We start from the raw sequence: 26093 nt of genomic DNA, 5'->3' as shown, positions 1-26093 counted from the left end.
AATTGCCATTGTGTTATACTTCCTACGATATTAGTACAGTAATGTGCTGCGCAGGTTTGTGGCCTAGGAGGAATAGGGCTATACATATACCCTAGGTGTTTAGTGGGCTATATGTATATATCAGCCATGTTTGTACAAGTACCCTTTATGATACTTGCACAACAAAACTGCCTAACAATGCATTTCTCATAATGTATCCCTGTTGTTAAGTGATGCATGACTATATAAAATGAGGCTTATTTGCAACAACATGGATAGAACTGGTGGAGATCCTTAGGTTAAGTGAAATAAGCCAGACACAGAAAGACAAACATCACATGTTCTTACTTATTTGTGGAATCTAAAAATCAAAGCAATGAACTCATGGGCATAGTAGAAGGATGGTTACCAGAGGCTGAGAAGAGTTTTGATATGGTGGGGGGGATGTGGGAATGGTTAATTGGTACCCCCCCAAAAAAAGAATGAATAAGTCCTAGTATTTGATAACACAACAGGGTGACTGTAGTCAATAGTAACAGAATTGTGTATTTTAATATAACCAAGAGTATCATTGGATTGCTTGTGACTCAAAGGATGAATGCTTGAGGGGATGAATGCCTCGTTCTCTGTGATGTGCTTATTTCACATTGCCTGCCTATACCAAGTAAATACCCCATAAATATATACCTACTATGTACCCACAAAAATTAAAAATACAGAAATTAAAAAAAGCAAAAAAACTAATACGAAGTTTAGGAACGGAATACCTCCAAGATTGTTTCCAATTTTAAAATTCTATTATGCAGATAAACTTCTACAGCTGGTTAAAATTGAGTAACAAGAAGTAGATTTACCATACTATACAAAATAATCAACGTAGGTAAAATATATGAATCAGTGATTTTCAAGAAAGTGAACATCAGGTAATGAAGGACCGTGAGGCCTGAAAAATAGGAAATAAACCAAGGAAGCCATGTTATTGCCCCAGCTTATGGCCTAGGGAAAATTTCCAGGCCATAGCTGGGGAAAAAGAACCCAGGTAGGGTCCCAAGCCAGTTAGAGTATTTAAGATAGAGTATTGGAGAGTATTTCAGAGTATTGGAGTATTTTTGAAAATTCAAAAATATACAGCAACAAAGTAAATTTACACCAACAAAGTAAAATTCACAATGTTGGGCATCTACTCAAAGATTACCAGACATGCAAAGAAGCATAATAAAATGAAAATTAGAAACAACAACCCACACTGACAGAGATGCTAAAATTAGCCAACAAGAACATTAAAACAGTTTTAATAACTATGTTTAAGATGCTTAACAAGGCCGGGCATGGTGGCTCACACCTGTAATCCCAGCACTTTGGGAGACCAAGGCTGGCATATCACGAGATCAGGAGTTCAAGACCAGCCTGGCCTATATGGTGAAACCCTGTGTCTACTGAAAACAAAACAAAACAAAAAATATATATATATATAATTTATATATGTATATATATATAATGTGTATATATAATATGTATATATATATAATGTGTATATATATAATGTATATATATAATGTGTGTATATATATATAATGTGTATATATATAATGTGTGTATATATATATAATGTATATATATAATGTGTATATATATAATATGTATATATATATAATGTGTGTATATATATATAAAATGTGTGTGTGTGTATATATATGTATATATTTATATATATATAAATTAGCCGGGCTTGGTGGCATGCGCCTGTGTAGTCCCAGCTACTCAGGAGTCTGAGGCAGGAGAATCACTTGAATGTGGGAAGCAGAGGTTGCAGTGAGCCAAGATCGCACCACTGCACTACAGCCTGGGTGACAGAGTGAGACTCTGCCTAAAAAAAAAAAAAAAAATTGCTTAACAAGTTGAGATATGGAAGGTATAAAAAAGGCCCACGTCAGACTTCTGGAGATGAAAACCCCACAATGTCTGATGGAGTTAACAAAGGATGAAATTAATGAATGATTAAATATTGCAAAAAACATATATTAGTTTGAAGTTGAGGGCATGGAAATGGGCTGGGCATGGTGGCTCATGCCTGTAATCCTAGCACTTTGAGAGGTTGAGGTGGGTGGATCACTAGATCAGGAGTTCAAGACAAAAATTAAGGTGTGATGGCATGCACCTATAATCTCAGCTACTCACAGCTACTCAGGAGGCTGAGACAGGAGAATCACTTGAACCCAGGAGGCAGTGGTTGCAGTGAGCTGAGATCACACCACTGCACTTCAGCCTGGACAACAGAGCAAGACTCTGTCTCAAAAAAAAAAAAAGAAAGAAATGGAAAATATTTAAAATGAAACATAGAAAGAAAATAATTTTTTTTTTTAATGAAGAGTATCATTAAAGCTATAGGACAATTTCAAGTGGCCTAATATGTATGTAAGTGAAGGGACAACAAAAGTAAAAGGGACAAAAATGAGAAAAAAAAAAGAACAGAGAAGAAAATTTTCCATATTTGATGATAACTATTAATATGAACCCACAGATCCAAAGTGCTCAACAAACCCTGAGCACAAAAAAAATGAAAAAAAATACACTAAGACACATGAATCAAATTGCCTATTTGATTAGAACATCTTAGAAGCATTCAGAACAGGACTTTTGATATATAAAGGAACAAAGACAAGGAAGATTTATTGTTACAGATAAATGAGAAGAGAGTGGAAAATCTTTTAAGTACTGAAAAGAAACTGTCAACCTAAAATTCTGTTCCTAAAGAAAATCTCTTTCAAAAACAAAGGCAAAAAGGAGTTTTTCAGACTTACAAACGCTAAAAGAATGAATCACCAACAGACCCATCCTACAAGAAATGTTTAAGGAAGTCCAACATTATGCTCAAAGGAAATACTCATTGGAGCAATTTGGATTTTCTGTTTTCTGATTAGGGATGCTTAACCAGTATATATTCTACAAGTACTAAAAAAATCTGAAATCTGAAACACTTCTGGTCCCAAGCATTTTGGATAAGGAATAGTCAGCCTGTACTTATAGGGAAATTTATAGCACTAAACAGAAGCTTTCAAATCAATATCCTCAGCTGCCACCTAAGAAGCTAGAAAAACATGAGCAAATATAATGCAACATAAGCAGGGAAAGGAAATAAAGATCAGAATAGAAATAAATGAAATAGAAAACAGAAAAAATAGTAGTAGAGAGTATCAGTGAAATAAAAATCTGATTCTTTGAGAAGAGCAATAAAAATGATAAACATCTCGACAGATAGATCAGGAAAAAAAGTAAAAAGAGAAGAAACAAATGATCAGCATCAGAAATGAATGTTGGGATATCATGACAGAATTTACAAATACTAGCTAACAAGACAGTATTATGAACAGCATTATGCCAATAAAGCCTACACCTTAGATAAAATGGGCAGTTTCAACAGGAGGTACAAAATACCAAAGCTCACTCTATCAGAAATAACCTGAATAATCTTATATGTGTTCTCACAAAGAAAACTCCAAGCCAGATGATGCCATGCAGTAAATTCTACCAAACATATAAGAAAGAAGTAATGCCAATTCTGTATTTACCTTTCTAGAAAATTGAAGAGCAAGGAATAAATCCTGACTCATTTTGGGTCAGCATTATTCTGACCTCAAAATCAGACAACAATCTTACAAAAGAACAAAACTGTTCTTCATAAACCTAGGTGCAAACATTAAAAGGTTTAGCAAAGGTAATCCAGTAATGTATTTTAAAAGTTAATACATCGTAAACAGGTGGAGTTTATTCTAGAATGCAGTATTGGTTTAATATCCAAAAATCATTTCATCTTAACAACTAAAAAAGAAAAACCACATTATCATCACACACAGAAAATCCAACGTTCTGTCTGATAAAAATTCTGAGCATGCTAGGAATAGAAAGGAACTTGGTCAACCTGATAAAGGGTACCTGTGAGAAACCTATGACTAAATTATACTTACTGGTGAAAGACTGGATGTTTTTTTCCTCCAAGGTCAGCCAAACAGTGATGAAGTCCGCTTTTACTACTTCTTTTCAGCATTGCCCTTCCTAGAGGTTTCAGCCAGGGCAAAAAGAGAAAACGATGAAAATAAAAGGCTTCTGGATTAGAAAGTAGGAAGTAGAACTCTCTTTATTCACAGACCACATTATCATCTATATTGAAAAAGGAATAAAATCTGCAAAGTAGCTACTAGAACTAATAAGTGAGGCTAGAAAGATTGTAAGATTCAAGATCAATATACAAAAATCAATTGGATTTCTATATACTAGCAACGGACAATCAGAAGTTAAAAGAAAATAACATACAATAACCTAAAGAATATGACATTCTTAGGGATAAATATGACAAAAGATGCGTAAATACCTGCGTATGTAAAACTACAAAATGCAGAGAGAAATTAAAAACCCAAATAAATGGAGAACTATACCATGTTTATGGACTAGAAGACTCAATACTATTAAGATGATAATTCTTCGCATATTGACCTATAGATTCAGTACAACCCCAGTCACAGTTTGAGGAGGCTTTTATTAAAGTTGTTGACATACTGATTCTAAAATTGCTGTGGAAATGGAAAATACCTAGAATAGTCAAACAACTTTGAATACCTAATCTATAGTGACAGAAAGCAGATCAGTGTTTGTGAGGGTTGTGGGGAAGAATGGGAAAATTATAAAGGAGCACCACATATGGAAACTTTTAGGGATAATGAATATGTTCAATATCTTGATTTCTGCTTCATAAAATATTTCAGATTTTTATCAGAAAATAAATTAGAAATTTTCTGGCCTTGCATGGTGGCTCACGCCTGTAATCCCAGCACTTTGGGAGGCCAAAGCGGGTGGATCACTTGAGGCTAGGAGTTCAAGACCAGTCTGTCCAACATGGTGAAACCCCATCTTTACTAAACAACACAAAAATTAGTCGGGCATAGTAGTGCATGCCTGTAATCTCAGCTACTTGGGAGGCTGAGGCAGGAGAATCGCTTGAACTCAGGAGCTGGAGGCTGCAGTGAGCCGAGATCACTGCCACTGCACTCCAGCCTGGGCAAGAGAGTGAGACTGTCTCAAAAACAAAAACAAATCTTTAAAATATAGTAAACATTTATTTACTTACCTAGGTTTTTTTCTCCCCCAAAAAGACATTCTAGTTTTCTTTATTCAATAAGAATTTAAGTAGAAAATTTAGGAGTCATGTTTACGGTTTTGCTGATACATTCTTTTTTTTTTTTTTTTTGTAACTTTTAGGGTCTTGCCTATTTGCATACTAAAGGCAAAATGCATAGAGATATCAAAGTAAGTTCATTTAATACATTTAAACTGACAATTTTGTTGGAAGAAATTTTATGATGCTAATATTTGTACTTTTGTTCTAGGGTGCTAATATTTTATTGACAGACCATGGTGATGTAAAATTAGGTATGTTATTTCAAATTCCTAAGATTTTTTCCAAAAATTTTAATGACATTTCAATAAAATTTTTATAAAGTTTTAAATGAGAATTACCATTATATAAATTTAATTTTCATATTGAGTCACAATAATGTTTAAATTTTGATCCAGTAATTTTACTCCCAAAACTTGTTTTAAGGAAATTAAACCTAAAGATGGAAAATCAGTATTCACTGAAGCATTAATCATATTACTTATGTTAGAAAAAATGCAAACATAGTCTAGCAATAAAATAACTGTTAAACTGTGATAAATCTATTCAATCATTAATATCTGTGAATGTGTAAGAGTAAAACTAGTATGTTAAATGACAAAACTGGACTGTATATTTATTATTTTTCAGCCACGGGTTTTTGCGTGTTATTTTATTTGTTTTGAAAGAGATGGTCTTACTGTGTCATCCAGGCTGGAGTGCAGTGGCTCAGTAACAGCTTACTGCATACTTGGACTCCTGTCCTCAGGTGATCCTCCCACCTAATCCTTCCAAGTAGAAGGGATTACAATACAATCCTGTTTAACTACAACACTAAGAACATTTATATTTAGAAAAAATGACTTTAAAAAAAATAGTACCAGAATGCTATCCTTGTTGTATTAGGATAAAAGGAATACAGGTGTGTGCTTTTCCCATGTATTTTATTTTTTGGGCTTTTTTTCTCTTTTCCCCAAATTCACTTTATTGTGTTTATAATAAAAATATTTTTTAACTTACATTTTCATTCTAGTAAAGTACAATAAATTGTTTTTAATAAGTATGTTATGAACTAAGCAAGAAGAGATTTAGGTGTTTAATTTATGTACATTTTTCTAACATTAATAATTGAATTATTGATAATGCCATATCTAAGGGTGAAAGTAAAAATGTTGCTTGGTGTATTATAAGGAACTAAAATTTTCTGTTTTTTTTCCTCACCAGCTGACTTTGGTGTGGCTGCAAAAATAACAGCTACTATTGCAAAACGAAAATCCTTCATTGGCACCCCTTATTGGTAAGACATTACTGTGATTGAATTTTATGCATTTTCATTTCTTCATGGTTTAGTGATCAACCTCGATACTTGGTCAGAGAAGTGATAATTAAAAGTCGGGAGATTTGCATGCTCCTTGATACTACCAGAAGTTCTGGTTGGGTTAGGGAAGTTTGATGCTTGTATTTGTGGTTCAGCCTTTTCTGTTAAAGTGCTAATAATTTTTACTGTTCTTGTGATTTTATATTGAGAGGACTCTTAGGTAAGAAATTTTCAAAAGATTTGCCCACTGTAATTTTCTTACCCTTTCTTCCAGTATTGCTTTTATTTTAATCTAGGACTTAAGTTCCAGAGTACATGTGCAGGATGTCCAGGTTTGTTACAGAGGTAAACGTGTGCCAGGGTGGTTTGCTGCACCTATTGACCCATCACTTAAATTTAATCTATGATTCTTCTTCCTGCTTGTTAAAACTCCTGCATCCTACCTACCATTAGTCTCACCAGTCACCGGACTCTTAGTGCATTCCACCAATTACTGACAAAATAATTTTTCTAAAACACTGCTTTCATTATTGACAGATGATAGAAATAAAAAGCCTCATAATAAAACCTTAGTATGTAAAATAGTGAATGTTATAAAAGGTGACATTTACAGTTTGTGTGAAAGGTTGGATTCTTTTTTTTTTCTGAGAGAGGGTTTCATTCTGTCACCCTGGCTGCAGTATGGTGGCACAATCACAGCTCACTGCAACCTTGACCTCCCAAGCCCAGATGATCCTCCCATTTCAGCCCCCTAAATAGGTGAGACTACAGGCATGCAACATAACAGCCAGCTAATTTTTTGTAATTTTTTTTTTTTTGTAGAGATAGGGTTTCATCTAAAACTCCTGGGCTGGTCTAAAACTCCTGGCCTCAAGTGATCCACCTCCCAAAGTGCTGGAATTACAGGCTTGAGCCACCACACCCATCCAATTTGGATTCTTTAATGTGCAGTGTTTGGGTAGTTTATTATTTGAAAAGAAATTTTAGTAGCTCCGTACCTCATACGTGGTGTCAAAAAATCATTTGAAAGTAAATTTAAGTAGCTCCGTACTTCATACCTGATGTCAAAAATTCATATATGGAAATAGTTAAGTATAAAAGTGAAACAAAAAAACCATCAGTAACTATCTGTTTTAAGATTTGAGGAAGGCTTTCTGAGCATAAAGTATAAAACCTTAAAAGGAAAGGTTGATAGGTTTAACTACATGAAAATTTAAAACTTGTGTATTTCCACCAGCTTAAACAAAATTAAAAGTCAAGTAAAAAAACAGGAAATATTGTCTAAAATATGGCAAACTAAGTTTAATAGTTTTAATGTGTAAGTTCGTATAAGTCGATAAAAAGAATGTCTCATTGGAAGCAGTTAGTAAAATAATACATATTAGATATCATAAAGTATGATAATGGTTCACAAGAAGTTACAGATTTCATTTTTTTTTCCTAAACCAACTCTATGAGCAAAGAAAATGGCATAGACTTATTTGTGCCTAAATAGAGTACTTTTCCATAAAAAGAAAGGAAGAATATATCTAATAGGTGAGGGGTAACCAAAATTTTTCACATGAGGCCGGTAAGAAAACCCCCAGAATTAACAAAGACTCAGTTTTCAATGACATATTAATCACGGACCAATTAAAAAGCTACATAAAAATCTTACCTACATATTAGAAGTACATTTTAATTCATCCATAAATCCAACAACCTTTTAGACATATAAAGAAAAATTTGTATTAACTGACAAGAAAAAAAACACTATGTATTGAATTCATTTACTGTCACTTAAAGGGTGTCTACAGAATTCTCACATCAATATTTTCATGGAAAATAAGTGGAAATCAATAGTCCACAGATCCTCATTAAGAATGAACCACTGATAAACATATTATGTTTATAACTTGTATAACATTTCATTCATGTGCATGTTTTGAGCATTGGGCAATGTTTAATTTGCATTGAGCTTTCCAAATTATATACGATTTCAACAGGCATTTTCAGATGACTTTTGAAATAATTATTAAAATGGAAACTTAAGTGTTATGCCAGCTACTAGGATTTAGATACAGAATACATTTTTATATTTATAAGATTAATCTCCAGTGTGCATATATCATGTGTCTTTGAATGTACCTGAGAGAAACAAAGGCATCCCTACATTCTGTATGTTTACAGGGTTTTTCAGAAGTTGACTTGTTATCACATTTTCAACTAGAACCGGAAACACTGAGGACATGACCACATTGTTTACATGCATATTTTCCCCCAGTATAAGTTTTTTATATTTTCAAAGGGAAGTGGCAAAATTACATGCCTTCCCGTATTCCTTACATTCATAGGGTTTTCTTCAGTATGAGTTTTTTTATGTGTTCAAAGAGAACTGGAACATATAAAGGCTTTACAACATTTCTCATATACATATGGTTTTTCTTCCAGTATTATTTTTTTCATGTTTTCAAAGATAACTCAGGTAATTGAATGTTTTTTCACATTCCCTACATTCCTAGGATTTCTATGAAGTATAAGTTATTTCATGTTTACATACAGAACTGGAATATCTGAAGGCTTTATTGCATTTCTTACAATCGTAGGGTTTCTCTCCAGTATGAATTTTATCATGTGTTTCAAGGTAATTGAAAGGACTGAAGGCTTTACCACATTTTTTGTTTACCTTTATAGGGTTTCTCCCCAGTATGAGTTTTTTCACGTGTTCAAAGGGAACTGATGTCTGAAGGTTTTACCACAGTTTTTACATTTATAAAGTTTATTACCAGTATGAGTTCTCTCATGTGTTTCAAGGTAACTGAAACAACTGAAGGATTTACCACATTTTTGACATTCACAGGGTTTCTCTCCAGTATGAGCTCTTTCATGTCTTCTAAGGGAACTGTATTGATTGAAGACTTTACCACATTTTTTACAGTCATAGGATTTCTCTCTAGTATGGTGTTACTCATATGTTCACATGGAGCAGAAATGACTGAAGACTTTACCACATTTTTTACGTTTATAGGGTTTCTATCTAGTATTATTTCTTTTATGTTTCTGAAGGGAACTAAAAAGAGTAACTCCCTTACCATATTTCTTATATGTAAAAGATATTTCACCAGTGTGAGCTCTTTTATGTTCTTGAAAGTAACTAAGACAACTTAATTCTTTCCCACATCCTACATTCATAGGGTTTCTCTCCAGTATGAGCACTTTTGTGATTATAAAGGTAACTGGAATATCCAAAGGCTTTATCACATTTCTTTCATTTATGAGGTTTTTCTCCACTGTGAGTTCTTTTATGTTTTTGAAGAGAACTGCAGAATCTCAAGGCTTTACCAGATTTCTTCCATTCATGGGGTTGTTCTCCATTGTGAATTACTTTATGTCTTTGAAGTAAATAGGGAAACTTAAATGTTTTCCCATGTTTCTTACATTATGTAATGGCCTGCAGGTCACGGCTTGGAGCATGCAACTCCTATGACTTCTTTGTTCCTTCTTTACTCTCACTGCTTCATTTAACTAACATAAAAATATATATTTTTTGAATAATATTTCCCTTGATGAACAAATTAAATGACTTTTTTCTATCAAATTGGGAAATGTTTGGAATTATGGTCATACTTACTGTCACTAGGTATTTGGCAGTGAAAGTAGAAATTGGTAGAATGGGGGTTAGGGAGGGAGAGCATCAGGAAGAAGAGCTAATGGATGCTGGGCTTAATATTAATACCGAGGTGATGGATTGATCTGTGCAGCAAGCCACCATGGCACACATTTATCTGTGTAAAAAAACCTGTGCATCCTGCATGCGTACCCTGGAACTTAAAAGGTGAAGGGAAAAAAAAGGAAGTTAGTAGAACAATTTTGAAGCATAATTCGATGGTAGTGTTATCAAAAACTTTAAGCAATGTTTATCTTCTTTATTCTCAGTAATTCTGCTTCTCATAATTTATTAGAGATGCATACAGAATTATACATGATAACCTTTATCACACTTTTAATGATAAAAATTGAGGGAAAATAACACACAACAGGAATTAGTTAAGGAAATTACATACATTTATTCAATTCAATGGAATAATATACTGCTATTAAAGATTATGTTGTAAAAGATTAATGGTCAACAGATAGGCTTATGATTTAAAAAGCAAGATTCCAAGTAGTATATGCAATGTATCATTTTATAAAAGGGGTGTGTGTGTGTGTGTGTGTGTGTGTGTGTGTGTGTAAAAATTGTAGATGAGAATATGTGACACAGGAACTCTCTTTGAGTGGGATCATGCTTAACTTGTTTTCTTCCGTATTTTTTTGTATACTCCAAATTCTTTTCAGTCAACATATATCACTTTAAATAACAGAAAAAAGCCTCAGTAAGTATCAGTTAAATAAAAGTTAAATGAAGATACAGGTGAGTTAGATAACCTATAGGATTTCCTTTGTCACATCAGAGTCCTTCACTGTCTATGACTGTCCTTTTTGTGAACACTCTTTTCTAATCTAAATTGTCTATTTTTTTGTACTCTGACTATATCAGGTAAAATACTACTACTTTAGCTTTCTTTACTTCTTCCCCAAGATACCCATTTTCTGTGTTTATCTTAAGTCCTCCCCATTTTTAAGAGGGCCGCAAACTACTTTCCTATACCTATAGCCAACTGATTGACTACAATTTCTCACTGAGCCAGGAAATGCAACAGTCATAGTCAACTTGACATTCCAGTTAACCACTGCTAACCGATTCCAGTGGGTAGAGGAGGTGAAACCTGTTTGATTTCTCTGGGCTCCAGCTTAGCCTCTTTCCTCTGTGAAACTTGCCTTCAGTTATCTTGCTCCATGGTGATCGTTTTCTTCTCCTTACTCCTATACCCATTATTATGTGTGTAGCACTTGCATGTAGTACACATCCATGTGTTCACATTTTTAGTATACATACTTTATTTCCTAACCACACTTAATTTGAGAGACAATGTGTTAGTATAACTTTTTGTAGCCTAAGTAAATATAAAAGCAACTTGTACATTGTAGATATTCAATTCAAATAAATTGAAGTTAAGTTAGTAAACATTTGAAACGATAAAAGAATATTTCCCTTGAACAGTATTATCAATGCTTTATAACTTCAGATGTCTTCTACAATATTGACTCCCAAACATGTAACTCCAACTTCAGTCTTCTATATATTCAACAGTTGTTCAATAATAGCTCTATTTCAATATCCACAAGTATTCCATCCTCAGATTTGTATCTTAAGTCAACCCATTTCATTCTCTTCCTTCTGCTACTGCCTATGAAAGTTTTTGGGTGTTTTTTATTCTTATATTTTTGAAAGAGACCTCTAACATACCTGCCTGACAGTTTTCACCTCATTTCACACTATCCTTCACCTTGCCATAAAGTTTTAGATTGTTTGTCCTCATAATTAAATCTCTGTCTGGGTCCACTTCATTTTCACAATAAAGTCTAACCTTTCTTGTATAATCAGTAAATCACTTATAATCTAGACTCTCTCAAACCATGTGTTTTTTCCTGTCCATTACAGACTTATTTGTAAAATAAGACAAAAACTAATTTATGCATTTGGACAAGCATAAATGTTTACTCTCCATTTCTGTATTTATCTCAGACTGGTAGCCAGCAGTGTATGGCCCCTTACCAATTTGCAGGTGATACATTGAGCACGGTCCTGTCAGCTTTCCTAGTCTCCCTGAATTCGTACTTGTTTCCTCTGACTGAAATGTCCAGGCTCCCCACCCTACTTAGAAAGTCTCACCTCCTTTGGAAACCTTTCTTTGACCTTCACAGGAATTTAGATATTCTTTTTCTTTTCCCATATTATGTAACAAGATTCGCAAAAACGGAAACTAAACTAAGACAAGATTTTTCCTTAGAGCATAAACATTCAGAGGAGGGCATTCAAGATTCTTAAATAATTAATTTTAAAAGTGTGTAAGTTCATGAAATAGAGATTTAAGCCTTTACTTAGTAAAGTTTCTTCTTTCCTGGTAAACACCTCTCAGCCTCCTTCCCTCCAACAAGTCTAGTGATTATAACAGGAAGTAACAGATTCAGATCAATATTTTTAACAATAAAACTGTTACGTTCATTGATTCCTTCTAGGATGGCCCCAGAAGTTGCAGCAGTAGAGAAGAATGGTGGCTACAACCAACTCTGTGATATCTGGGCAGTAGGAATAACAGCAATTGAACTTGGAGAACTCCAACCACCTATGTTTGATCTTCATCCAATGAGGTGTTCTCATTATTTATAATTATATAGTTATTGATGAAGCCTTTGGGGAAAGTGAAGTGCTGATAGCTCAGCATCAAGCTGATTTTTAAGAATGAAAAATAATAAAGGTGTTGTAAGGGATTTAGGGATAATTTCATCTGAAACCTATTGTGGGCTAGTCTGAAGGTATTTACCTCAGTTCATTGTTCACAATTACAGATCCTTGTTCTGTTCTTCTCCTTCTCACTACTGTACTTGACTAGTCTTTAAATAAATAAAACCTGTCTTGTACTGCTGCTCATAAAATAACATAGAGTAAGTTGTCTGTACTATTGGAAGCTTTTCAATAAAACAAATTTCCCTTAATAAGCACACTAGGATATGACAGTTAACATTATCTTAAGACTTTTTGAGTCTTCATGTTCATTCTTCTGTCAGTTGATCTTGTTGTTGTTGTCCTCTGTGAAATTACAAGTAAACAATAGAATGCAGATGAGACTTTTCTAGTTACATTTGATTTTGTTCCTTTTTATTTTGTCTAGGAATAATGAAGAGATATCTATGCTGAATATAATTATCATTTACATTCTAAGATGTATTGTCTCAGAAAATAAATTTTGAGGGCTTCTGAAAAGTTTTGATACTTTGACAGAAAAGATAAATTAGGCTAAAATTGAAACTTTTAAAGTAAATGGATTAAAGCTAAAAAAATTACAGAATGGGGAAAGTGTTCTAATATGATAGGCAACAGATTAATATATACTGTATAAGGAACTCATTCAAAGACTACAAGCATAAGGTAGATTAAGGTTTATGAGCAAGTACCAGATACGGGAAACTATTTGACCGCATAAGCAGCTAAAGATATATATATATAAAGATAGTACTTTTAGCTAGAATGCTGATAAGTACAGACCTTTTGGAAAATACTTCGATGTTATTTGTTAAGGGCAATACAAATGTTTCGGTGATTCCACTGTTTAGGGGATTACACTTCAAAAATAATCCAAGAGGGCCGGGCGCGGTGGCTCACGCCTGTAATCCCAGCACTTTGGGAGGCCGAGGCGGGTGGATCACGAGGTCAAGAGATCGAGACCATCCTGGTCAACATGGTGAAACCCCGTCTCTACTAAAAATACAAAAAATTAGCTGGGCATGGTGGCACGTGCCTGTAATCCCAGCTACTCGGGAGGCTGAGGCAGGAGAATTGCCTGAACCCAGGAGGCGGAGGTTGCGGTGAGCCGAGATCACGCCATTGCACTCCAGCCTGGGTAACAAGAGCGAAACTCCGTCTCAAAAAAGAAATAATCCAAGAAAAGAAAATTCTAAGAAGTACGCATTTCAGGATAACAAGGGAAAAAAATCTAAATATATAGTAATTGGTGAATTGTTAAGCAAATTATTTAATACTTAAGGGCAGCAATTACATATATATGACCCAAAGCAAAATGGAAAATTGATTATTAGTAAAGAAAAATGATAATTACTAATGTAAATATAATGTAATTGGTAAGCGTTTAGATAAAGACTAAAAAGATTAGAAAATTTTAAATAATAGAATGGTGGGAATATAGATTTTTTTTTTCATTTTTCCTTTGAATCACTTAATTTTTAAAAAGGAAAAATATCTTTGTTATGCTAGAAAAAGAAAGACTAAGGAATAAGCTTAGAAACCTGGGATTTTGTAGGAAATGCTGAAATAGAGCATTTTAGAACTTCCTTCTTAAATCCTCTATCCTACTACCCCCATAGTCCATAAAAAAGTGGGTCACATGTGAGTTTATAGACAAAGTCCTCTTGTAGATTGGCTTATGTATTTAATATAATGAGAGAATGTGGGAAATAATTGTCCAAAAAAGGAAAACAGTCAGGAAATTGATATAATTTGCCTATACAACCAAAATAAATATGGAGGCCAGTCTTTGGTTAAACATATATCTTAATGTTAGAGTAGCATGTCATCTCTATGTGTTAGAGAATTATATACAATTTAATATAGACACGTGCTTAAGATATAATACTAGTTACATATGTAACGGTATAGTAAGAAAACTTTTCAGGCATTGGGTAGGTTTGCTTTGTGAATAAGGGCTTATTGGAAATTTAAAGAGAAATTTTTTTGAAGGCTGTCTAAAGTATTAAAAATTTAATTTCCATATCCCAAAATAGTTTTCATCTTTGCCTACATGTGTAGTAGTCATATATAAATTCATTACAGAATTCATTCTAATTGTTAGATGTAGTAATTTTGATATTGTTCTTAAACTATAATTTTTATTTCAGGGCTCTCTTCTTAATGTCAAAAAGTAATTTTCAGCCTCCAAAACTAAAGGACAAAACAAAATGGTGAGTTAAAGAATATATAGTTTTATAGAATTTTACAGTCGAAAGGGGTATAGATTCAGTTCCCATATTTTATAGATAATTAAACAGAAGCCCATAGACATTAAGCAGTTTTCTCAAAGTTACACAGCTAAGTTGCTTGCAGACCTATGGCAAGGATCTGGATTTATTTTCCGTTATTTTTATTTATTTATTTATTTATTTGTTTGTTTATTTTTTGAGACAGGATTTTGCTGTGTTACCCAGGCTGGAGTGCAGTGGCATGATCAGAGCTTACTGCAACCTCAAATTCCTGGGCTCAAGAGGTACTCCCTCCTCAGACTCCTGAGTAACTGGGCCTACAGGCATGTGCCACCACACCTGGCTAAGTTTTGTTTGTTTGGTTGGTTTTTTTTAGAGACAGGGTCTCATCACTATGTTGCTGAGGCTGATCTCAAACTCCTAGCCTCAAGGGATCCTCCCACCTCAGCCTCCCAAAACACTGGGATTACAGGTGTGAGCTACTATGCCCAGTCCAGTGTTTTCTTTTTCCTTCCTTCCTTCTTTCCTTCCTTCCTTCTTTCCTTCCTTCCTTCCTTCCTTCCTTCCTTCCTTCCTTCCTTCCCTCCTTCCCTCCCTCCCTCCCTCCCTCCCTCCTTTTTTCCCTCCCTCCCTCCCTCCTTTTTTTTTTTTTGAGATAGAGTCTTGCTTTGTCACCAGGCTGGAGTGCAGTGGCACGATCTCAGCTCACTGCAACCTGTGCCTCCTGGGTTCAAGTGATTTTCCTGCCTCAGTCTCCCAAGTAGCTGGGACTACAGGCGCACACTACCACACCCAACTAATCTGTGTATTTTTAGTAGAGACAAGTTTTCACCATGTTAGCCAGGATGGTCTTGATCTCTTGACCTTGTGATCCCCCCACCTCAGCCTCCCAAAGTGCTAAGATTACAGGCATGAGCCACCACTCCTAGCCCGGTATTTCTTTATAATCCAGTGTTCTCATAAAACTCAATCATTTTCTTAGCTCTTTGGCAGATCGGGTAAGAAGTGTGGTGAGGAAAGAATTAGAAGTGAATATATTAAGATTTTGAAGAAACATCTATTTTTGCCCTGGATTCCTTTACTTCCATTAATTACACTTTGACTTTTGTGGAAGGTGATATGAAAAGAGCTTCCAAGATACCATGACACTTAAAAATCAGTCTCTGTTGGTTTTTTTCTCTCTCTCTCGTAATACTCAAAAAGATTATTACTTATTTTTATTCTAATTCCTTCATTCTCTTACAAAGTAAAGCAGTTCACCTATCTTTATAGTCCAAAAAAGTGTCATCAATTGGTTAATAAAAATTAAAGATTATTTTTCTGGTAATATCTTCCCCATACATTTAATAAAGGAAGCCATACAAGTAAGTTTCTAAGTTCTTAAATTCTGGAATTTGTTATCTAGATTACATGGATCTTTGAGGATCTGTGAGCCTCCCAAATTCTGTATGTATATCCATTTTTCTAAGAAGACGGTTCATAGCTTATTTCATATTCTAAGAGGCCCCTCCCCACAAACAGGTTCTAAACCACTGCTTTATGTTTCAGTAGTCTGTCTTAGCATAGTTTTATTTAGGAATCAGGCCATTCTGGGGATGATGACAGGAAAGAAAGGCAAATCACACTGTGGAAAGAAAGGAGTTTATATTCTGCTGCTAACTATATTCCTTTGTATTGACACTGGGTGCTTCCTATTCCCTGTTGCCCTAAGTTCCTAGGCATCTGGAACTGAACGGTTTTATGGCAGGAATGACTAATATTCAGTCAGCAATGAATGACTGTTAGCTATAAATGCTAAATTCACAGTCAGATTTCAGAGCAGTTACTACCATTGGAGGACCTTTGCCAGTCTCAGATACTGTCTGACTCCATGTTATCTCTGTCACAAGCCACCAAATCTGATGCAATGATTTGATTTCTCTGCAGAGAAGTGCTGTGTGGTTGTTGTCACTGCCGATAAATAGGGTTTATTGTCCCTTTAATTCTTGTTCATTCTCTCCAGTGGAATCTTGGTAATGGTAGAAATACCTTTTTGTGTCATTTATTAATAATCAAAATGTGATAACTTTATGTCTTCTCCTTTCCCCACTTTATCAATGAAGGTGACAGAAAACCTTTCTAGTTGCTAAAATTGCTCCCTCTTCTTTGCCTTCTTTCCTAAGAAATTCATTTGCCTCTTTGGGACTTAAATAGTCTCTTAAATTACCCCATGCCTACTCTCTGTGCCATCCAACTCTTTTGGTATAGCACTGCATTTATATACTAGGTAAATTACACAATGAGAAAAGGACATTTTGACTCCTAAGTATTACCTAGAAAGGAAGGTCATATATCATGTAAATGACACAGCCTATCAATTTCTGATTGTTAGTGTAATTTTTGTGGTCATATATTACTGTTCTGTTACTTAATTATATTTTATTTAAAAGACAATACTGACACAGATGTTTCCAAGGATATATTGTACTTTGGATTTAGTTTTCTTGTTTTATATACAACTAAGTGGCCCAATAAAAAATCATGGTGTTTTAGACTTACTTACTGTTCCTAAGTTAATTTTATTTAATAACACCAAAAAGTAATAATAGTGAAATATTTTTGTATGCTCTTTTTATTTGAAGGTCATCAACATTCCATAATTTTGTCAAAATAGCACTAACCAAAAGCCCAAAAAAAAGACCAACTGCTGAAAGACTTCTGACTGTAAGTCATTGAAATTGCAGAGTTTTCCTGTAGTCATGAATTAGACATATCAGTAGAACAAACATATTTAGGTTTTTAATACAAAAATGTTAGTGATCTCTTACAGCAGGGGTCAGCAAACTTTCTTTCTTTTTTTTTTTTTTGAAACAGGTTCTTACTCTGTCACCCATAGTGGAGTACAGTGGTGCGAACTCAGCTCACTGCAACCTCTGCCTCCTGGGTTCAAGTCATTCTCCTGCCTCAGACTCCTGAGCAGCTAGGATTACAGGCACATACCATTACTGCCTGGCTAATTTTTGTATTTTTAGTAGAGATAGGGTTTCACCATGTGGCCAGGCTGGCCTCAAACTCTTGACCTCTGGTGATCCTCCCGCCTTGGCCTCCCAAAGTGCTGGGATTACAGGTGTGAGCCACCGTGCCGGGCCAGCAAATTTTCTGCAGTGGGTCACACAGTAAATATTTAGACTTTGTGGGCCATACAGCCTCTACCACAACTACTGAGTTCTGCCATTATAGCACAAAAGCAGCCATAAACAGTGTGCACATGTGGGTATAGTTTTAATACTCAATAGAACTTGATTTACAAAAAGAGGCAGTCGGTGCACTAGATTTTCCCTATAGTCTGTAGTTTGCTGACCCCTGCCTTAGAGAAAACTTTAAAATGTTGCTGTCAGCTAAAATGAATTGCTTTTCTTGGCTTCTCATGTAAATTTATAGAATACTCTGTGCATATGTGTGTGTATAAAATACTTTTATATTAAAAATAGTCAGTGATGGCTGGGCATGGTTGCTTATGCCTGTTATCCCAGCACTTTGGGAGGGCCGAGGTGGGCGGATCATGAGATCTGGAGTTCAAGACCAGACTGACCAACATGGTGAAACCCCATCTCTACTAAAAAAAAAACAGAAAAATTAGCCGGGCATGATGGCTTGTGCCTGTAATCCCAGCTACTTGGGAGGCTGAGGTAAGAGAATTGCTTGAACCGGGACCCAGGAGGCAGAGGTTGCAGTGAGCCAAGATTGTGCCTCTGCACTCCAGCCTGAGCTACAGAGCGAGATTCCATCTCAAAAAAAAAAAAAAAAAAAGTCAATGATTACAACAACCTAAGAAAGCTTTACTGAAATGCCAGTATTTAATTATATATGTCTTTGTACATTAACATAATGTTATAGAATTCAATGTATGCAAATATAGGACATACATGCTTTTTTTCTTATTGTGATTATAGACCATACCACAGTATTCATTTTCATCAGCATAATAAGTAATGAATGTCATTGGTATAGCCATGTCTAATCTATATTAATTTTATAACTTAATATAGATTAGAGAACTTTACATAAAGAAATTACTTTCTAAATTTACCCTACAAAGTCTCTTTAGTTTTGTATAATATGTAATTATGGATTTTCTGATTAATATTTTTACTAATACATTCTCAGTTTATTTATATTAGTAGACTCCCATATGCTTATCTCTGTTGGTTACTGAATGAAAAAATGAAGATAGCATTTTCTGTAAGCCATAGATGTAAAGCCATACTCATGAAATTTCATTTTGTTTTCTTTTACTTAGCATACTTTTGTTGCACAGCCAGGTCTCTCTAGAGCCCTAGCAGTTGAACTGTTAGACAAAGTGAACAATCCAGATAACCATACACATTACACTGAAGGAGATGACGATGACTTTGAGGTAAGGAAGTGTTTACAGTCATATTTGAAAACAAATGTTTTATAAGGCCTTAAAGTTTCCTTTTTTTTCTTTGTCTTCTGGGTCTTTTAGCTTAGTTAAAACAGGTTTAGCTACAGAGATTAATAGTGTAAACTCTACTTTTCCTGCATATAATTATCAGTTGATACTTTTTTTATTGTAGTATAACCAGTTGATACTTTTTTTTATCCTAGACTAGGATTAGTTCTTAACATTATCTCTTTTTATGTTCTTAGTTTGGTTAGCCTGAAGTTTTGGTAGCTGAGATTGAAATCAGGTGTTCCTCTGCAGAAATGCAGAGGTGCTTTCCCTTTTAGTGATTGCCCTTCTTTTTGACATGAGCTTCTGTGTGTCTGTGTGTATGTGTGTATATATATATAAAGGACATCTGTTTCCAAGAAAATAAAAGTTTTAAGAGCCTTGCTTTTGACTAAGAAAACAAAAATTTAGCCACAGCACATATGCATATTATTTCTCACAAAAGAGACTCTTTAGAAATCTAGCTGCTTATTATTGTAGTTTCTCTAGAATTCATATTAACAGAATACAAATAATTTTAAAGAATGAAGCTGAAGTTCCCATTGGAAAATGTTACCCTTTTCAATATTTCAAAACTATTATTTCTTGTATACTTAGTTGTAGGGCTATTAACTATACTTGCCTTCTCTGAAAACATTATAGAATTATTTTTAATGTATTTTCTATAACAATACCACTTGTCAGGAAATCAGGGATGAGAGACTTCCTCTTCATTGGCAAGTATCTACTTATGGCTATATATAACACAACTGTATTTTTTTGCCAGTCTTTCTCTCCTTGTGTTCCTTCTTCTCCTTCTATGATGTCATTTTATTTTTAAGTTTTTCTGAATCTGTCTCTTGATGTCCATTTTAGCCTTTATTTCCCTTATATATCTACCTTGACTAAAGGAAATTTTCTATTTCTTGTTTTTCAGTTTTAAATTATTTCCTATATCATACTATGGGCCAGACATGATGGTTCACACCTTTAGTCCCAGCACTTTGAGAGGCCAAGGTGGGCAGGTCACTTGACTTCAGGAGTTCAAGACCTGCCTGGTCAATATGGTGAAACCCCATCTCTACTTGAAAAAAATATACAAAAATCATTTGGGTGTGGTGACGGGTGCCTGTAGTCCCAGCTACTTGGGAGGCTGAAGCAGGAGGATTGCTTGAACCCAGGAGGCAGAGATTTCAGTGAGCCAAGACTGTGCCATTGCACTCCAGCCTGGACAACAGAGTGAGACTCGGTCTCAAAATGAATAAATAAACAAATAAATACTGTAGTAACTACTGGCACTCATTGGGTACTCAGTGTGCGCCAAGTGTTAGGCCAAATAATTTCTATGTTAACTCATCTAATATCAAAACAGTACTTTGTAGTAGGTACCATTAATATCCTTGTTTTACATTTTAAAATATTTAAATTAGATCAGGCACAGTGGCTCACTCCTGTAATCCTAATACTTTGGGAGGCCTAGGTGCGTGGATCGCCTGAGGTCAGGAGTTTGAGATCAGCCTGGCCAACATGGTAAAACCTCGTCTCTACTAAAAATACAAAAATTAGAAAAATATATATATATACATATATGTGTGTGTGTGTGTGTATATATATCCTTGTTTTACAAATGAGGAAACAAGGGACAAAAAATGAAAGTAATTTGCCCAGCATCATATGGCCTATAGGAAATGGAACCAGGATTTAGATCCAGGCAAACTCCAGAGCCTACTCTCTTAGTTAATACACCATCATCTTTATGTATGTATTTAATAGAAATAGTCACTAAACAATCTTTTAACTCCAGTCTTTATTTCTTCACTGCCTGGCATATAGCATAACCCTGTCATGTCGTGAGTACCCAGTGAATATTTTATTGAATGTTAAATGAACTTGAAGTGGAATTATTAAATAAACCAGCCATACATAAAATTTTTTTCTACTTAAACCACTGTTTGCAACTTGGGATTAATATTTTAATTGTTTAAAGATTCAAAACTTAGTAAAGTTATTCTTGCATAAATATAGAATTAGGTATTACTCAGTTCTCCAGTTCACCTTTCACTGGTTATATAAATAACCAAGCACCTCTTATTTCTTACCCCATTTTGCTGGGCTTCCGAAATCCACTCTACTTTCTGAATTATCTATTTCTGTTTAATAATGTCACCATAATTTTCAGTTCTTGAAATGCAAAACCATGTGCCAGGCAGTTGAGGGCACAATGGTATATGAGACTAACACTATCCCTGCTATTATAGAGCTCTTAGTACAGTCTCAAAGGAAATTCAGAAATACCAACAAATAATTTACACATGTGATGGAGTGGGAAATATAAGGTGCTATGGAGGCATATTATAGGGGCAGGAAAAAACTCACTACTATAGAAGTGACATTTGATGAATCAGAATTAGAAGAAGACAACAAATGTACATGGCCTGAACAGAGATGTTAATAACATGTTTGAAAGCCTAGCGATAAGGTAAAAGGCAGTGTAACTAAGGAACTAAAGAAAAGTCAGTCTGGGTCAGGCGCAGTGGCTCATGTTCTTAATCTCAGCACTGTGGGAGGCTGAGGTGGGTGGATCACTTTGAACTCAGGAGTTTGAGACCAGCCAGGGCAACATAGTGAAACCCCACTTCTACAAAAAAACAATCAAGAAAAATTGGCTGGGCATGGTGACACACGCCTGTAGTCCCTGCTACTCAGGAGGCTGAGTCTGGAAAATCGTTTGAGTCTGGGAAGCAAAGGTTGCAGTGAGCCAAGGTCGCCCCACTGCACTCCAACCTGAGTGACAGAGTGAGACCCTGTCTCAGAAAAAAAGGAAGAAAGAAAAGTCAGTCTGTCTAAAGCAGAAAACAAGGAAGAAGTAAGTGGTAGAAGATAACGATACAGAGCTAGATACCATCTGTCAAACCATGTTTAAAATGTTGGGCTTTAGTCTAAGGGTAGTAGAAAGCCATTAAAGGGTAAGGGAGTGACATAATCAAAATGCGCATTTTTTTTTTAATTTGAGGCGGAGTCTTGCTCTGTTGCCCAGGCTAGAGTACAGTGGTGCGACCTCGGCTCACTGCACCTCCGCCTTCCTGGGTTCAAGCAATTCTTCTGCCTCAGCCTCCCGAGTTGCTGGGATTACAGGCTCCCTCCACTGTGCCCGGCTAATTTTTGTATTTTTAGTAGAAATGGGGTTTCACCATCTTGGCCAGGCTAGTCTCAAACTCCTGACCTCATGATCTACCCACCTCGGCCTCCCAAAGTGCTGGTATTACAGGTGTGAGCCACTATGCCCTGCCAAAATGTGCATTTTTTAAAGATCTCAGTGACTTCAGAATGGTGAATTTATTACCAAAAACCTGTTAAAAGACTGTTGAAATTATACAAGATAAAAGTAATGGTAAATTAGGCTGGTAGAGCAAGGATGGAGAAAAGTGGATTAATTTAAGAATTATATGAGGGAGTTGATGATTGGATAAAGACACAAAATTAAGGAATAAGAAAAGAATTACTACCAGATTTTGACTTGAACAGTTGGATGGATATAACCATTTACAAAGATAGGAACACTATGGTAAAATCAGGTTTAGAAGGAAAGATGAGTTAAGTTTTATACTGAAGAAGATGTTGCATAGAACTTCCAAATGGAAAAGTCTAGTAAGGAGCTAGATACGTGGTTGTAGCTTGTAGAGAGAAGTTTGGACTAAAAATACAGGTTTGAAGCTGGGTGTGTTATGTCTGTAATCCCAGCAGTTTAGGAGAGGCCAAGGTGGGAGGATCACTTGAGTCAAGGAGTTGGAGACCAGCCTGGGCAACATAGTAGACTTTATCTCTACCAAAAAAGTTTTTAAATTAGCCAGGCTTTGTGGCAGGTGCCTGTAGTCTCAGCCACCTGGGAAGCCGAGGTAGGAGGATCGCTTTGGTGCAGGAACTCGAGGCTGCAGTGAGCCATGATTGTGCCACTGCACTCCTGCCTGGATGATAGAGCAAGACTCTCTCAAAAAAAATAAATGAGAGTAAATAAAATAATAAAAATATAACTTTGAGAATCATTAGATACACATGTAGTTAATTTGTTAGGAGTAAATGTGATCACCCAAGGGAAGCATGTAGAATAAGAAGAGAGCCTAGCGCAGAACCTGAGATTTCTCCCAAAATTTAAGGATCAAGTAGGCAAAGAGCACTAACAGGAGACTGATAAGGAGCATTGAAAGAAGAAAGGAGAGGAGAGTTTCCGTGAGATCATAGAAATTAAGTTAAACTAGTTTTTGGCTTGAGGTGATAGTGTTGCATGAGTTTAACAGGGATAATTTTCTAATAGAGGAAGGGGAGCTAGATTGAGTGGTTTGAAAGATATGTATAGCCATTCATTTATGAAATTCAGTTGTGAAGGGGAGGATAGGATACAGCAGTAGCTGGAAGGGAATGAGCTAGAGAAGGATTTTTTTTTTTACATGTGTGTCAGGGGCAGTGCTTGAACAGTATTAAATGCTTATGAATACTGTCCAATAGATAGAAGATTCAAGGGAAGTAAGATGGAAAGGCAGAGTCCATGAGAAGGAAGGAGGAGAGGTGTGGATCTAGAATATGAAGGACTTGATCTTAGATAAAGCAACATTCTTCTTCCATGAATGAGAGAGGGGGATGCTTGGTAATGCAGTGTAGCTGGTGATTTCTGTTTTCTCTGTGAAGTAAGTGGTGAGGTCATCTGTACGTGTGAAGGAAAATAGGTAGATTTGAAGAATGTAAAGAAGGTACAGAATAGTAATTGAAGGAATGGAGAGTTAAATGACTAGAGAAGTGTTAGTGGGCAAAGCTGGAGCTCAGATTAGATAAATTTTCAGTGTGTTCTGCTCTGTAATTTTCCTCCAGCATGATTGATATCCCAAATGTAAACACAAAGGTAACCTGTTGAGTTTATCCAGGATTGGCTTTTGCTGTGCCAGTATACTAAAAGACAGTGGGACAAAGGGAATTTAGGACTTTTGCAAGAGATTACTTGAAATTATGTGCCACCAGACATAAACTGGATAAGAACAGATATTGATGAAGAGTGAGAAAGTCACGGATCAATGGACTTGATATTCCAGTGGGAACATTAAACAAGTGTAATGGGAGTAAGAAAGAGAGTAAACTCAAACGATCAGAGATTTGTAATATAGAGGAAATTCATGTATCAGCGCTGATGACAGGGTCCAAGATGTGATCTTCAGGAGCTGAGAGTATATTGAAATATGTGAGAATGTCATTAAAGATGGGATCAGAAAATAAGTCTAGAACAATGAATCCTGCTGGGGTTTTGAAGTTCCTTGGTGTGTTGGTGGATATTGAGGTAAGAGGGGAACAAATGAGCCACTTTCAGAGCCATCAGTGAATGAGAGAATCATCAGAAATTTGGTAAATAGGGATTGAGCTGAAGGCCAAACTTCAAAGGAGCAGAAGGTTCTGCAGGTTAGGTAGAAGTAGTTTGCTTCTCACTTGGCTTACTACAGTGTTCTTACTCAATCTCCCTGTATCCAATATTTCTCCCCTCTGTAGTCTCATACATACTTGACAGATAACTCTTAAAGCCAACACTGGCGATGCCACTTCCTTGCTGTAAAGTCTCCAGAAATTTCTTTTGCCAGGAAACTAAGGTGAAGAGCCCCAGACTAACATTTACAGCCTTTGATGATCTGGCTTACCCTCCTGCTCTGTCTTTCCATCTTTGTCATCTCATTACCTAATCTTCACTGCAACCAAATAATAACTAACCCCCACTCCTGACAAACACTCCACAATTTCCTGTTATTTCTTACATCACTTCATTCATATTCTTTCTGCTGTCTAGGATGCTTTTCCCACATTACTGCATATGCAGTGCCTACTGGTACTTAAGGCCCCAGATGAGATTACAGCTTTCATGAAGAACTATACCCCTTCAGGTCAAAGTCATTTTTCCCTTCACTGGGCTTTAATAGTAGTACTCCATTTATCCTCTTAATGATGAAAAGCACTTGCCATTTTCTTGTATGCGTATATTTGTTTGTCTTATCTTCCTGGACTATAAGCTCTTTGAGGACAAGATTTGTGTCTGTCTTTGAATCTCTTCAGTATTTTATGCAGTATAAACATGGAACAAGTGAAAAAACTTCCAAAGTATCTTAGCGTTTCATTGTATTCGTTTTATGTTTATCTTATAATTTACTAGTAGATACTCATATTTATCAATAAATGATAATTTAAGAAAGTTTGACCTTTTAACTTTATCACTGAAATTTGTTAAAGTATATATATTATGCTTATATTCACAGCCCCATGCAATCATTCGTCATACCATTAGATCTACAAACAGGAATGCCAGAGCTGAACGGACTGCTTCAGAAATAAATTGTATGTGTTTGGTTTACATTTTCCACTGGTGGTTTTGGAGGGTTGTGCTGGGTGTTCTTGTATGTTTTGTAGAATAATAAAATTGCAGACTAATTAAGACTACATACTTCAACATAACAGACTACTTCTAAAATAGGGGTTGCTTTTCTGGTTTTGATGGAATTCCCTTGGTTTGTAATTTTTGAATAATTTTTATTTTTTAATTATGGAGATAATGCCCAATGCTAAAAATCTGCAAGAAAAAAAAATACAAAATTAACATTATATACAATCAC

The 26093-nt window shown here is 35.4% G+C and overlaps 1 protein-coding gene across 3 annotated transcripts in view; it reads left to right on the top strand.

Moving 5' to 3' along the window:
* MAP4K5 (mitogen-activated protein kinase kinase kinase kinase 5) overlaps positions 1 to 26093 on the top strand; it is a 117947-nt gene that overhangs the window by 48905 nt on the left and 42949 nt on the right. For 2 of the 3 annotated variants that reach the window (XM_064365848.1, XM_064365847.1), the window contains exons 7-14: positions 5233 to 5280; positions 5361 to 5403; positions 6353 to 6425; positions 12549 to 12680; positions 14943 to 15005; positions 17645 to 17726; positions 19303 to 19419; positions 25740 to 25818. In XM_064365848.1, coding sequence (XP_064221918.1) covers positions 5233 to 5280; positions 5361 to 5403; positions 6353 to 6425; positions 12549 to 12680; positions 14943 to 15005; positions 17645 to 17726; positions 19303 to 19419; positions 25740 to 25818 — 637 coding nt within the window. The remainder of the gene's footprint in view (positions 1 to 5232; positions 5281 to 5360; positions 5404 to 6352; positions 6426 to 12548; positions 12681 to 14942; positions 15006 to 17644; positions 17727 to 19302; positions 19420 to 25739; positions 25819 to 26093) is intronic. The other variant, XM_064365849.1, reaches the window with a different exon arrangement.

Source organism: Aotus nancymaae, unplaced genomic scaffold (genome assembly GCF_030222135.1).
Source record: "Aotus nancymaae isolate 86718 unplaced genomic scaffold, 86718_ANA_hifiasm-v0.15.2.pri h1tg000062l, whole genome shotgun sequence".
NCBI lineage: Eukaryota > Metazoa > Chordata > Mammalia > Primates > Aotidae > Aotus > Aotus nancymaae.
Note: the sequence above shows the minus strand (reverse complement) of the source record. Positions and strands in the feature narration are given on the sequence as shown.